We start from the raw sequence: 14,711 nt of genomic DNA, 5'->3' as shown, positions 1-14,711 counted from the left end.
GTATATATATATATATTTTTTTTTTTAGTTAAACAGCTACACAAGGCTTTGGTGCATCTATTTACATGTATAAAAATAACTATCTATCTTAAGCTAATTTCGTCAGAGAGGGACAAAGCAAGCCGTTTCGGATGCGTAACAACTCAAGGTGGTCAACGAAATCGTACTTGAGTTTCCAGAAAGAAAAATAATCAAAGAATCCACCAAATCACACTGTTATATATACCATCTAGAAAAACATTGATTTTATCATCTTCTATATTAAATAGATCTCATGCCGCGAATGGGCAGGACCCCCATAATGGGCTTGTCGGAATCGTTGGGAGTACTTTCAACGCCCGATTGTTGCTGCTCGGAGAAGGTCCGCCCGGCGATAATTGTTCACTGTTTTATTTGACGTGATTAGGCGACGGCAGTCTCCATCTAATAGCAGTCAAAAAGCATAGCCGATAGCGATAGCATTTAGTGATCACGTATAAACTCGTCGCATCACATCATTAGCGTAAACGTAACGAGAGAAGGTAAGAGACGCAGGTAATCCACAGCGACAGTCGTCCAGCAAAACGCTTGGAACCGTTCAGCGTTAACGCGAGCGAATATCAATCACGTCACATCATAACGTGGATGAGCTGAGCGAAACTTCAATCTAACGCCACTGTCACAGTATGCTGAGTTTCCTGTTGACGCCACTGACTCTGCTGCCTTAGCTAACGTTCTCTGATGTGTGGCCGTTTGAGATCAAAGGGTGTCGAAACGAATGAACTACATCAACAATTATTATCATCCATGATAATAATTGTTGATGAGCAGCATCCATATATATATGAACCGTAGCAGATCGGGTGAGCGATCACTCTGTGCAGATAAATACATCTATACTAGCTGAATTCTGCCTACCATTTGGTCACAATGATTGACGATCAACGTTAGCCTTCCTTTTTCCATAGACCTACAACAAACTAATGAACAGGGTAAGAGGATCTGGCCATATATTCCCGTACAGTCCAGAGGGAAACTGGCACCTGTTAACTGGTTGGTTACGCCAAGTGGGGTGTTAATATTTTGGACAAACTTTGGCCCACTATTACCGTGGCGCTCACCCGCCAGGTTTTGGTGCCAGGCAAAAGCCAATTCCTTCTATCCAAAACATCTATTTCTAAGGTGATAAATTTTCGTTGTGTCGTCCTTATAATCTGAGCGAATCTGATCCGTTACCGTCCAATCTTCCCGCGCTGGGGGAACTCCTGTCGAAGTGAAAAATATTTTTTTTCTTGGAGTCAGCGCTTTTGTTGCGACTCCTATAAAACCCCAGGAGACAAACAACACGGTTCAAGCTCAAATAACTAAAAAAGGCTATTTTTGAAAAATGCCCGCGTTCGAGAAGAGAATATTGATTGCCTATTACGTCGTCCATATAAGATCGAAAGGTTTTTAGCAGCTTCTTTCAACTTTAGGCCTTTGCATTTTTGGGAATTGGAGCCTGCTATTAGCCCAAAATTCAACTCCTCTGGTAATCTCAGTTAATAGTATTTAGATGAAATAAAAATAGTCAGAATAACACCTTTCTCTGCTCGTATTTACATACTGCCATCGAAACAACTCATGAGAAGGGGTTCAGACGAAGATATTCTGTCCCGCAAGGAAGGACGTCGCTTTGCGCTTATATTAGCAACATCTGCGTTTAGATCTTCTCCCATTCTTTATGGACTTGTCAACATAACATTTTATCTCTATGGTAGATTCTAGCGAATGCGAAAGGTTAGTACTCATTGGGAAGGGCCAAGCTAAAAGTATCGATGCTTCGCGGATTGCGTTGCTTCCTCAATAGACATACACACACATATATGCATATATATATATATATATATATATATATATATATATATATATATATATAGAGAGAGAGAGAGAGAGAGAGAGAGAGAGAGAGAGAGGAGAGAGAACATATACGGTTGTTTTAAACAAAATTTCGATTGAATTGGGATGCCTGTATACGAATGTCTGAACCCAGATATCTCGCTTAAGTGTTGGGAGTCGAAAAATATCTGCCAGAATGAGATCCGAAAATCTGGCAGGCTCGTCTAGCGGCGAGTCCTACTCACAGCGTTAGTTACTGTCGCTGCCGATGGCCACCTCGCACATTCGACAATACGTTATCCTGCGTTGGGTGTGAAGGTGGTATATGCATGCACTTGTTTTTGTACAAGTAGAAAACTCCCTATACTTTAGTTAAGGTCGATTTCCATTTCGAATATACATTTGTTGCGAATAATGCAACCTGTCGTCATTGTTTGGTGATACCTAAATTATTTAAAACTATATATTATTAGGAAATCAGTGTGTTCTACGGGTGTACATATATGCAAGGACCAAGTTGACAGACTTGCACCGCCATGTCGAGCATCGACACTAGATAGCGCTAAATCGGATAAAAAAAAGTCAAGGCAAAGGATAGAAGTTGCATGTTTAGCAGGGTCCGAGCTGAGCTGCGTTTGTTTGATATATTAGGCCACTCGTAATCTGTCATTCCGAATTATCTGTACTGCGGCTGTATGTAGCTGCACTGGCATTTTCTGGTGCAGGTATATTTGCCCTACAAAAGTACATTCGAGTATAGTATCGGTATAAAGTGAGGTAACCCTTTGGCCACTATCAGAAATGCATCGAATCGGCGGAATCACGGACGTCGCGAGTCCCACATCGCTCCGAAGCCCTGCTAGGTTATCTCGAGACGTGATGGAGTGACGTCTACAACACATTAATAAATTCACGCCGGTGTCGGTCTATCATCGCCATTGTGATGTCGATCAGCAACTTCTGCGCAGCTCTATAACGATACTACCGTGCCTCTGAATTTCTTCTATGCTCATTGACGAAATAATACTTCTCTTCGTGGTTTATCACGCACAGCCAGTGGCAGGAACACCTATACAGCGCATGCGTCATCACCGCTTTACAGTATAGAGGAAAACCAATTATACGATAATTCACTCATCGATTCACTCATTGATTCTTTTCGTCGAGAGACTTGAAATGGCCGGCGACAGTTATCGCAGACTATAAAAATACTATCATCAACGCAGTTCTGATAATGAATATTGGTACCTGTACGACGGCAACTGCACACCGAGACGCGTTCATTCAGCCGACTATTATTATTATCATACGTACGCACCGCAAAAATAGGTACATATGCACATATATACACGGTCAACTTGTTTGAATGGATGAAGCTTTTTACCTTCTTCGTATGTACAAAGCTTCTCGCTCGTAGTCGAACATGCTGGTAATAACACAGTACGTTGGCCACGAACATAACATAACATAAACATTATTCATTTCTACCATCACAGACAAAGCTGATATACTAGATGTTCGTTTAAATGGCACAGGTAAAATTTTATACTTAAAGGAAGGGTCCCGCATTGTTGCTCGTACTTGTATTTCCCGTGGTCGGTCTATTGTGTCTTTAACACACTATACAGTACCACTGTACGAGACGGACGATGTAGCTAGGGGGTACGACATGAAAATTGCAATACATTATATATTAGTGTGCTTTCGACAAGTCAAAGGCCTGTTTGTCTACCCGCGCACAATGTGTCCACACTAGCAAAACAATTGTCAAGTTGTAACATATAGGTAGATGCGATATGTACGTATGTACATTATGGTATGACAATGCGACCATTATCACTGTTGTGCGTGATGAGGCAAAGCACGAATCGATCGGCACAAGCTTTTTGCCTCGCCGTCTACTGAGCTCCAGTACTATCATAGACATACGTATGGTCTAGTGGTAATAGTATTCTGTGCGTCGAAGTGTGTCGCATGATCGGCGTCGACGCTTGCGTAAAAATCCTCGTCCTTTATCGTCCACAGTCCACTCGACGATATAACATTCGTTACCATCAGCGATGACCGCAGAATCATCGCCAGCGTCGGTAACGATTGCATCAAACCGGGCACACAAAGCCGCTGCATCTGCCGCCATTACCAATGCCACGCATAATACTTACGCAATTCCTATTAAAAACAACGGCTCGATGGGAACAACTACGGCGGTGATAACGTACACAATGTGTCCGTAGCCCTACTGAACTTCTCTTCGTTACGTAGGACCACGTATGTACCATATTATAGATATGTGTACTCAGTCAGCGGGCACTGCCCAAACTAATCCTGTGTAGCGAGCTCCATTGCGACGCATCACACCGAACGTGCGCGTAAACGCGTCCTATTTTGCCGCATATCATCATCAGCGACTCGAACAAAAACGACACTACGAGGCACTTGATGCCGACATCATCGCTAAAGCCTCTTTTTATAACTGTCGTAGTAGCCCCCGCCAATGTCGTGCGTAGACAGCACAAGAAACGGGTGCCACCAGACGGCTGACAGCGGATCCAGTTCCGTCACCGCCAGCTACTGATTACCTCGGCTTCATGGCGCTGTTTCAACATACGCATGTAGTGTATTAACTGACTGTAGCCGAAATAGCCACAGAACTGCTAGTTAGAGCAGCATTATAGCACACGTTGAACAGAAGTAGTGGCTTGCCTACTGCCAAAAGTTTTTGGCTTTACATCGAGGAACGCAGCGACAGGATGCCAACTGAAGGCAGAAAAACGACTCCAAGCTTCACTTTGTCGTTGCTGGAGCGGCATCAATGAGTAGAGCCAGGGGCCGATGCGGAATTTGCCCACGGTGTTTTACTGTAATGACTATATTACGATTCCAAACTATCTCGTTCGTATTCGTACACTCTTCACATCGTCGCCAACAGACAAACAGATCACTGCAACAACTACTAAGATCGTTTACTATTGCGATGTACGTTCATATGTCCCATATGTATGTATGTATGGGCTATGAATGCGAATTCTCATAATAGAGGCAGTCATTTTACACTCACAGTTAATAACATACAAACAGCTGGTTACTAGGGCCGGGGGAGTTACTAGGGCCAGCTCAGTGGATATACCCCACTATCTACTGAGTTTTGTCGTTGTTATTTTATGAAGATCTGTTGATGATTTAGATTAGGGGACGAAGTTTCCCACAGGCAAGTATGAAAGTACGTATACGAAGCAATATAATTTGATCTACGACACAAGATATTAAAGGAGCGACCTTTGCAAAACTGTTTTTCGCTGGCCAACCCTAGTTCTGCACAAATCTAGTGGATCCCATAACAGCTTGTATTTGTCGATAATTATTGACCCTCAGTCAAGCATTGCATAACTCGCTTACGAGCTTCTTGACCTAAGTCAAATTGTGACTGGTTTTAAAAGTTACAGTCGTGCGTTGTACGTATTGTCTTATCTCAGATTTCCAATTACTACTATTATTATACGCAGGGAAAAGCAGTAAATATAGCGGGTAAACGAATGGCGCCATTGCGTCTAATAAACTCAACTAAATATTGCGCATTGATCATCCTCCTTCAGTTTTCCAGTAAGGAACGGTACGGTGTGACTGAGCGGCGTTGAACGAATGAACGGATTTCCAGTAGTCCTAGTAGTCAGTGCACAGTCTATGCTTAGAACGAACACATACATACGTGTATAAGGGGCACCACTCGAGCTGCGACTATGTTTTCTCAGCAGGTGGCGGTACCGAGTGGCAGTTCCCTCAGATCCTCCCCCTTTCCCTGGCCCTAGCTAGGTTGTTGCCCACCGTGTTTCGGATTCTGCATTTCCCACCCGCTCCCCGTAGAGGTAGGTACCCTCTTAGCCACGAGAAGGAATGTGCGTGTGCCTCACGTGTGCGCACCCTGCCTTTTCTACCCGTAAGCGTGCATGTTTGTGTGACGACGATGGGTGCCTAAGCTGAGATGTGTGAGTGTATGTAATGACAGATATGGGGCAGTGTGACTCGACTGTGGGCGCCCCTGTGGCCGTCTCCCAGCGTGTGCTGATCTAGTTTATGTTGTGCTGTGTCGTGCGTCTATATGGGCCTGTCGGTGTAGGATGAGTTGGTGAGTGTGTGCATCGTATGAGTGAGCGAGAGCCCAGCCTCGTAAGGCACGCATTGTCATCTCCTGTTCCATCAGCACGCTAGTCGCACTTCTCCGGCACTCTTTCGCTCCATTCGTTGCTTGCCTCACCACCACTACCACGTCCAACAGCAGTATTCGCTTGCCTGCTCGTCGGTCGGAGGGTTGAGGTACGATAGAAATGGGAAGAAGCAATGGGGCAAAACGGGAAAAGAGGGGGACTTGCAGGGTTGGTGGTGGTGCTGCTGCTGCACACAAAGTGAACAGAGGCAGGAAAGCCGAGTCTAGCACAGCAAAGCAAAGGCCGGGACGGGTGGGCTGCTACTGGTGGCCGTCGTGGCGTTCCTGCCGCGGCTTTGCCCTGTTCTCCACTCGAACGACGAGCAGCCAGCCGGCAGGGCAGGCAGGCAGTCGAGAACAGAGAGGAGCGGCTCCGTTTCGCCGATCATCTAGGAACAGAGGGGGACCGGAGGATCAGCAGGCTGTCGTGGAAGGGAAACCTCTGTCGAAAGAGACCTTAGGGGAAATCGAGCCTTGGGAAGCAGGCGTCGTCTGGGGTGCGTGTCCTGAACGGGTCAGGACAGACGGAGGAGGCGGGGAACAGCTGAAGCGGCGGGAAGGGGATCGTGGCGGAAACAGCGGCGGACAGGCAGCCAAGCAGGCCGGGCGGGCGGGAGGTAACGGACAGCAGCCAAGCCCTAGACCAAGAGAAGGGGGCCAGAGACACCGCCTTCCTTAAGGAGGGGCTTCTTTGTATAGCATTATCCATCTGCCCCCTGCCTTTATCGCCGTTGTTCACCACCTCCCGCCGCGGCGGCGGCTGCTGCTGCTGCTGCTGCTGCTGCTGCTACTACTGTAGAGGCTGCCAGGCCAAGTAGGCTTCTACGATAGCCGCCATTGCCACTACTACTACTGCCACTGCTACAGCCTCCTCCAAGGCGGTATGTGCCCCACTGCACATTAGGGCACAAAGGTTGCCGCTGCCGACAGCAACAACAACAACGACTGCAGCAGCTGCTGGTATTTCTACTTGCGCTTTTACCCAGACGAAAGACCTGTCCTTGCTTTCTTCTACAGTTCGCTCCGTGAAGCGAACGACCGAAAGGTGGCGGGTTGGTAGTGGTGGGCGAAGTTATAGTACGAAACGCTAAAAGGAACTACGTCGATGAGACTGTCTACGAAGAATGACGAAGACGACAGCGGCGGCGGCTGAATGGCAGTAAATAAAATCGAATATTGACAATTCTGAGTTGCTACTGCTCGAGTAGAGAAACAGGCAGTTTAGCTGCGGAACTGACCACATAAAAACAAGGTAGAGTAATAGTTTATTGAGTGTCAGCCGTGCGTTACTTCACCTTCATGGTTGCTATTTAGTTATCATTAGATGGATTCAAAATCAATAAGGACGAACTATATCATACGAAATATTGTTCAGTGCCTCAAAGATGTTTGAACCTGACGATAGCAGCATAGGAAAGCTTTAGTAGGCACTAAGCAATATTTTTCGAGTGTGCTAAGTTCTGCAAACTGCCACACAACGATTATGCATACGACTGAGTGAAGAAGTTAGGTTTGCGTCAATAATGTCCTTCCCATCCTCTGTCCCGCTGTTTGTCGATTCCCTGCTGCGAGATGGTCAACGACAAACGAGACAGGGCTTCCAAGCTTACTTGCCACTGGCGCTGTGTATAGTGCATTAGCGGGAAGTGACGCAAAAGTAGAGGAGAAAAGAGAAAGTCGGCTTTTTGAGTTACCGTTGCCGTGCGCGCGCGCGGTTATCCGCGTATGCCCGCTCGTTCCCCGACCACAAACCACTCACTCACTAATATTTCCCTCTGTTTGCCGCCCCATCACGTGACTGACAGGCGGAAGTTGCCTGCTGCTTTTAGGCAAGCACTCCTAGCGACTCTTTGCTCATGTGGTAGTCTTGTAGCTTGGGCGGTGTTCCTCAAAAATCGAGAAAACAAACGGCATACCATAGATATCGACAACAAAGGGACAAGCGCTAGCACTAAAGCTGTGTAATTATTCCCATATATACAACGGTAGCGCGACCATTATGAGGTCCCACTACTGCGACACCACCGCAACGACCAAAATAACTAGGCTTGTATCGGTCTTCAGAGAGCAGCCCTGCAAACTGCTTTGGGGACCGGTCGAGCGGCTCCCTGAGCTGTTGCCGCCCCTCGAAATTGAACGATCACGTGACATCTTCTGTCTTTCTTCACCATATTTTGTATTCTTTTCTTTTTTTCAGATCGCCTGTGCTAAATCTGACAGTCATCAGCAGCGGTAGCAGCAACGGCATCAGCCATCAGTGGTCAAGTTGAAGCGCAGAACAACTCACCGGATGACTGGTTAGCTGCTAGCCGACCGGAAATGGCGGCTCCGCCCAAGACAGTGGCACTCTTCCGGTGCGAAGATATCCTGCTCATGTGGCCTATTCTGCTGCTGCTGCTGTTACAGCTGTTTTTGTTGAGCTGCCGGCCGAGTGTCTGGTGGTCCTGCCACTCCTGCCAGCAGAAACCTACTCTTTGGCCCCTGCATATATACACTACTGACTAAAGTGCAAAGTAGTTGTATTTGCAGCAGAGTTATCGACTAGACAAACTTTGATCCACACAAGTTCTATGGAAATCTTTCGGGTGCACCTATACGTAGCAGTACTTGGGTATGTACAAGTGCATAAATATATGATATGCCTATTCATATCATATATATATACATATATATATATACACGTGTCTGTCTATCTGTATAACCACGGATGGCCAGCATCCATGAGCTCTGCTCATAGTTGTGGTGCGGATCCTAGTAGTAGTCTCAATGGTGCCAGTTATACCCCACTATGATGTTGTACAGCCTACGTAGGTTTACCCTGACAGGGCCGCGCTGTGGGAATCAGGAGCAGCTAGTGATTCCAACAACAACTGCAGCGACAGGGAGGCCTCGCTCCTTCTTGGGTTACTCCTCATCTCCACTGCATAGATGACAAGCAGTCGACGATCGAACAGTCTGTAAGCAGCCCAATGGCAGAAAGAGAACAAGCGAAAAAAACTCAAAGGGGATCGGCAAACTAACGGCGGCAGCCAGAAACAGAGCGGAGACGGAGAGTAGCGGACGAAAACCTTGCAGAATACAGCACTTCTCTTCAAACGCCGTCTTCCAACATAGCAGCAGCTGTGGCTGCTGCAGCGTAACCAATGGCGGTATCCTGCTGCCGCTCCGCTCTCGTCATACGGCGACCACTACTACAACGAGTGGATATTGGTCTGAAAGCTTGCCGCCATTCAGGCTGCCGCCCGTTTGTCCCTAGCGCCCTGCTATTCCCCGATTCCTCAACCGTTTGTTAATAATTCAACCGGTGCACGGGGAACGACCAGGCGCCCAAATGCTACCCGATGAGAGCACAGGGACGACCCCGGCGGCGGCGCCGCCAACGGCTCCAAAAGCATCGCTTCCCATCAGGCCCACTGACCCAACGAACGGACGCAGACAGTCTATCAGCCACACAGAGACCCTCTTCGCGCTAGAGCTGCCTATCATCGTTTGGAAGAGGAGACAGAGGGGCAGTACGGCACACGAAGAAACGCCTGATCTCCTACCTCCCAACTTCATACGGCCTAACCCGCTACCATCACCTCCGCCCAAACTACCACTGGCTACCTTCTCCTCTCTGCAGTTCCGCTCGTCGGCGCCCGCGTGGGGTTCACACGCTAGGCGGTAGAATATCCGGCGTTGCTGCTGCCGCTGTTACTAGAAGACACCAGCGGTAGTATAACTTACACTACGCGACGAAGAATGAGTAAGAGCTAAGGCAGTTAGATTCTATATTGCCTCTAGGCGGTCGGGATCCTCCTACAGAGCTTACGGCTCGTATCCTGCTATGTTTGTCGGTGTCTCTTTCGTGAGTGACACGCCGCTCCGCGAATGGCAGAACATTGAAATAATTACATACGACAACACTCCGATCATTGTAACTGACATTCGTTGTGAAAGTTTGCTGAGTGGTGTAAGAAACACACGATCATTGTCGCCTTCCAAAGGCGCCTAATTTCATCATGTTCTCCAATGGAAAAAAAAATGAAAGTGACAGCAAATGCAGCTGTTATATATATTCAATACTGAAATGCAATCAGCAAGAGCAAAGTTATAATGATATGTACATGTAGCAGTGTTATACTGATTGGTAGTCGACATCTGATCTGAAAATAGTGCAAACTTATAGTGATTATATGAACCATCTGAACTTCTTCTACCTATGCTCTTCTACCTAGGCTCTTCTGCCTATGCTCACGGCGGATAACTCCCAGCTGGAGATCTCGGCTCCTTCTTCTAGACCCTATAGATCATCGCGGAACCACATAAACGATTTCTATTGCACAGCACGAGTCGCATACCACCGCCCAGATCGACACCGCCTGTGGAGTTTCGTACCAACACTTTTCACTGACTTAACTCCGACCCAACGTGCCTATGGTAACCGGCCGTGCGTGGGGTAAATGTGGCGAGTCGTCCGAGCCCACCTCAGTGGCTTCATGAGCAGACTCTTTTCTCTCATTAGACCCGTCCGGCGTCACGCGTCGGTCGCGTGTTCTGATTAAGGTGTGATAGCTAATTGCCCATCGTATTACTGGAAGCATTCGTACGAGCACGATAAAGGGCGGCTTTCTGTGCGCAAGGAGGACACCGTATGTCGAGCAACAGATTTTAGGCCAATGTGCCTTATGTCAGCACCCCCTCTACTTCTCGTTGACGGGAAAGAAAAATGCCAATAAATAGAGGAAAAGTTGACCCACTTCAATGGACACTACTCGCATGAGGTTCGTCGGCAGGCAGAAACGCACCACTGTAGATGCAGTCGATAGTTAATTTGGTAGGGCAAGTACAGAAAGTGACTAAAAATAACGTTGAAAATAACGTTCTGTAATTTTTTAAGTTCGGCACTCAATTCAACTTCTTCTTTTTGAGAAATTAATGGCGGCCAAAAAGCCAACGAACCACTCATCATCCGAATCTGGTAATGTTGAAGTTAAGTTGTCGGTGAGATCCACGCACTATCTATTCGGTGTTAGCAACATTCAAAGCCATGCTTCCTGCCAGTAACGTCCCGCGTTGGTACAATTCAATAACTGAAGTCTTCAATGGTTTGTTGATTGTAGAAACTGTGTGTGCCCCGCCTACACATTATAGCTGAACGTATTTGAGGGTACGGCGTGCTGCTATATTTAATATTCCATATTGCATACAAACTGTTACAAGCTTGCGCTTTCTTAGGATAGTACCATGCGGCATTAAGCCCTAACGATGCGTCACAAAATATCGTAAGTCAGGTGCACTGCCTCACATTGCTTTAGTCCCGTTATCTGTCCAGCTCCTGCATCCATCCAACGCTGCACATACGCTACGGTAGATCGAGTACCGACATGCCAGCAGAGTTTGCTCGCCTACAGAAGTAGTTGTTATAAGTAGGCAGCTAGGTGTTTTATGTCTTGCCTCCAGACGGAGCTCCCGCACCAGCGGAGCTGCATAACAAAGCCATGGAATAAGGGGATGTTTTTATTCAATTACGGAGGAGTCAGTCAGTCAGTCAGTCAGATCCTCGCTATCTACTGAACCAAAGAGGCAACCTGCTTCAGCCTCTGTAGCGAGCAGCTTCTGCATGGAAACGAACCGCTCGATTCTCTTCCGTATCTTTTCCTCTGTATCACTATATCCTAGTAGCGCTTAGTCTCGTTCTGGGCAGCGCCGACCGCATCTAAAAAGTATGACTTGCAATTCTGCTCACTCCTGGGCTGAAATAGCGAACAAAGCCAGAGAATGGCCTTGATTGAATTATCTCTCTCCGATATAAGCAGTAACCAGCAGCTGCCTCCTTCCTTTCTCACTGTCGAAACAGCTTTGCTACCGGTGCAGGCATTACGCCGGGGGAGCCATGGCCCAGCTTGTATCGCCACGCTTCACGTCGCCCGACGCCGCCCCACCAACATCGTCAACCCTGTTGACCGTCTACAGGAATTCTTATATAGGAAAACCCTAGAGAGGCCGCAGAAGACGTTCTGAATGTCTATCACGTGAGTATTTACCTTATTGTACGGTGATATAATATCTAGATGAATTAAAACAATTACTTTACAAGCAAAGCTCGTAGAAAGCAAGATGCTCCCACCTATAGAAAACACAATGACGTCAGATATGACAGTCGTGTCCAGAGAGTCCTTGATACTACACATGATTCAATCGTTGTATTTCTGTAACGATAGTCTATGGTTTTTGTATTCACGGATCAGCTCAAGTTGATTAAGGACCCAAATCTACTTGTCCTGACGAACGAAGGTGCAGAGAAAGTTGATCACAGCGAAGAGGTTCATGTTTCCAAACAGAGTCAAATTTCAACAGCCTAGGCCAGTTGGCCTTAACAACAACAAGGAGATTGCATCGAGACAACTCGAAGTACTTACATAAATATACCAATAACCAGTATTGAACTAAACCCTACATATATGATGTACAAACTGTGTTTCGGGACGTTCGCTAGAACGAATACCCGGTCGTCTGTTATTTCTGGTACTAGACAAAAACCGAGAGCGACACTGAGCTAGTGATAACTCTTTTTAGGCTTAATGAAATTCCATATACATAAATAATAAAAAAAAAAAAAAAAAAAAAACAGTTGTTCCAAATCGACGGTCTACGTTATTGCCAGTTCTCATAAAGCTTCTGAAAAACCCGAGGACAATTTCCTTGATGATGAATGCGATAATTCTCAATAGAGTTTAGATTTAGAAAGCCTGAAAATTTATCAAAACGGGTCCATAGACCATTTTTAACCTTTTTTTTTTTACAAGGCATTTGCAAAAAAGGGAGCATTGACTATCGATTAGGTCATTCGGATTAGCTCCGATTATGAGACACGAAGCCCTTTTTTGGCGGTTTGTACACTTCCATTCCATCCGAACTTTTGACTTTTTTTTTTTGTCTGCTATAATAACAATTCTGCTGGAATCGTTTGTAGGTAGCACTTTCAGCGAATTACTGTAGTTATTTTATTTTCTTTTTTTTAATATATTTATTACTAACGAACGAAGGAACATATTGAGAATGAATCGTGAGCGCTCTAGGCCTTGCACTGAAGCAATATCCGCTGTGGATAGCGCTTATATCGGTTAACAATGAGCGACAGGGATAACATTTGTAGCATATAGGAAACGTTCTATATGTGTTCATTTAAATAGAGCCTTAGAAGTAAGATATAATGAAAATGATCTATTTAGACGCGCCATCCTGTGTACTGCTTTAATCAGCGCTGTAGTACAGGGTCTATGAAAGGGGTTCATCCGTGACCAAGCAAATCAAATAAATGACTACGAAAGGCCAAAGCCTTTTTGAACATTTCATTTCATCGTCACCGTCACTAGGACAATAATAACGTGTAGACATTTTAGGTCAAGCGAGTGCGTTGAAAACGCTTGAGATTTTTGTGCGCCATTACGTCTACCTACTTTGAACAACAGAGATTTAAGGTAATACGTATCGCTGGCTTCGCCCGGCCATTGATTGGTTACACAGCTCACCTGTGATAGTCGCTCTTGCAGTAGGTCTTTCCGTCGCGTACGAAGCAGGTGCAACTTTCGTCGAGGAAACGCGCGCACTCGGCGCATCGCAGACAGCCGGCATGCCATTCGAGATCGGGACTTACCCGAAGGATGTACGGATCTCGGATAGCCGATCCACAACCGGCACATTGGGAACGGGCTCCGCCGCCCCCGGATCCGACGCCCCCAACGCGACGCTCCGCCATACAAACTGTAATCAAATAGAGCAAAAAATCACCCGTTTTTTTTTACCTGTTTCTCAAGTAAAAAAGTAATAATCAAATCAGATGTTTCTTGTTTCAAAACTGGTTATGGGTGAATTTGTTCGCTACCATTCACTCGACAACAGCGATAATAACTTTAATAAGAAAAGAATCGTACGGATAGGTGAACGATTGTCATTGAATGCAGTGTAAAGGTACGCTAATTTTCAAAAAAAAAATTTCGTTAAGGCCAAATTACGGAACACTGACACGGTTTGTTAGCGCAGTAATAACAGCGTACTTAACTGAGATTCATTGTGACGTATAATATTGTATAGCATTGGATCAATAGGTACTACATTTAGTTGCAAGCCATTTAGCCATTGGGCGGAAAAGCGATGCGCTAGACGTGTCAGCTCTGCCGTTCACGCACAGTAATAACAATGACGAACACTGTTATACCATAAGCAGGTAAGCAAGGCAGAAAAATGAGTCCGATTCACTGTTGTTAAGCTCTGCAGAGTTAACAGACATGACGAGTATCAGCAGGAATCGGAAGCCTTAAAGCATTTTACGTTCTCTGAATTCAGCCGACTGTTAATCAGCATTTCATTGGGACGATAGTGGTAGCCGCAACTGCTGCTGCTGCCTTTGCACGTCCGAGCTCAGCTAACTTCAACGGCGGCGTCTCTGTGTTATAGATATACGTGTATGTATGTATAAACTTATCTGTAGCAGCAGAAGGAGCGGCCATTTTTGTGGGCTAGCTGGCTGGATGCCTGGACGGGCAATACGCTGGGTATACAATAGGCAAAGTTTGAACGACGAAATATCGCAGCCATTTCTGCCACAGCTACTTCTTTGTGGACAAAGTCAACAAAGGTGGCAATTTAATGGAACCCCTATACTATTCGC

The 14,711-nt window shown here is 46.1% G+C and overlaps 1 protein-coding gene across 2 annotated transcripts in view; it reads right to left on the bottom strand.

The window, feature by feature from the left end:
• The window catches only part of tup (LIM1_Isl and LIM2_Isl domain-containing protein tup), a 93,412-nt gene that overhangs the window by 65,606 nt on the left and 13,095 nt on the right, over positions 1-14,711 (bottom strand). For both annotated transcript variants that reach the window (XM_086969684.1, XM_022838734.2), the window contains exon 2: positions 13,573-13,804. In XM_086969684.1, coding sequence (XP_086825810.1) covers positions 13,573-13,804 — 232 coding nt within the window. The remainder of the gene's footprint in view (positions 1-13,572; positions 13,805-14,711) is intronic.

This window comes from Varroa jacobsoni, unplaced genomic scaffold, assembly GCF_002532875.2.
Source record: "Varroa jacobsoni isolate VJ856 unplaced genomic scaffold, vjacob_1.0 scaffold_773, whole genome shotgun sequence".
NCBI lineage: Eukaryota > Metazoa > Arthropoda > Arachnida > Mesostigmata > Varroidae > Varroa > Varroa jacobsoni.
Note: the sequence above shows the minus strand (reverse complement) of the source record. Positions and strands in the feature narration are given on the sequence as shown.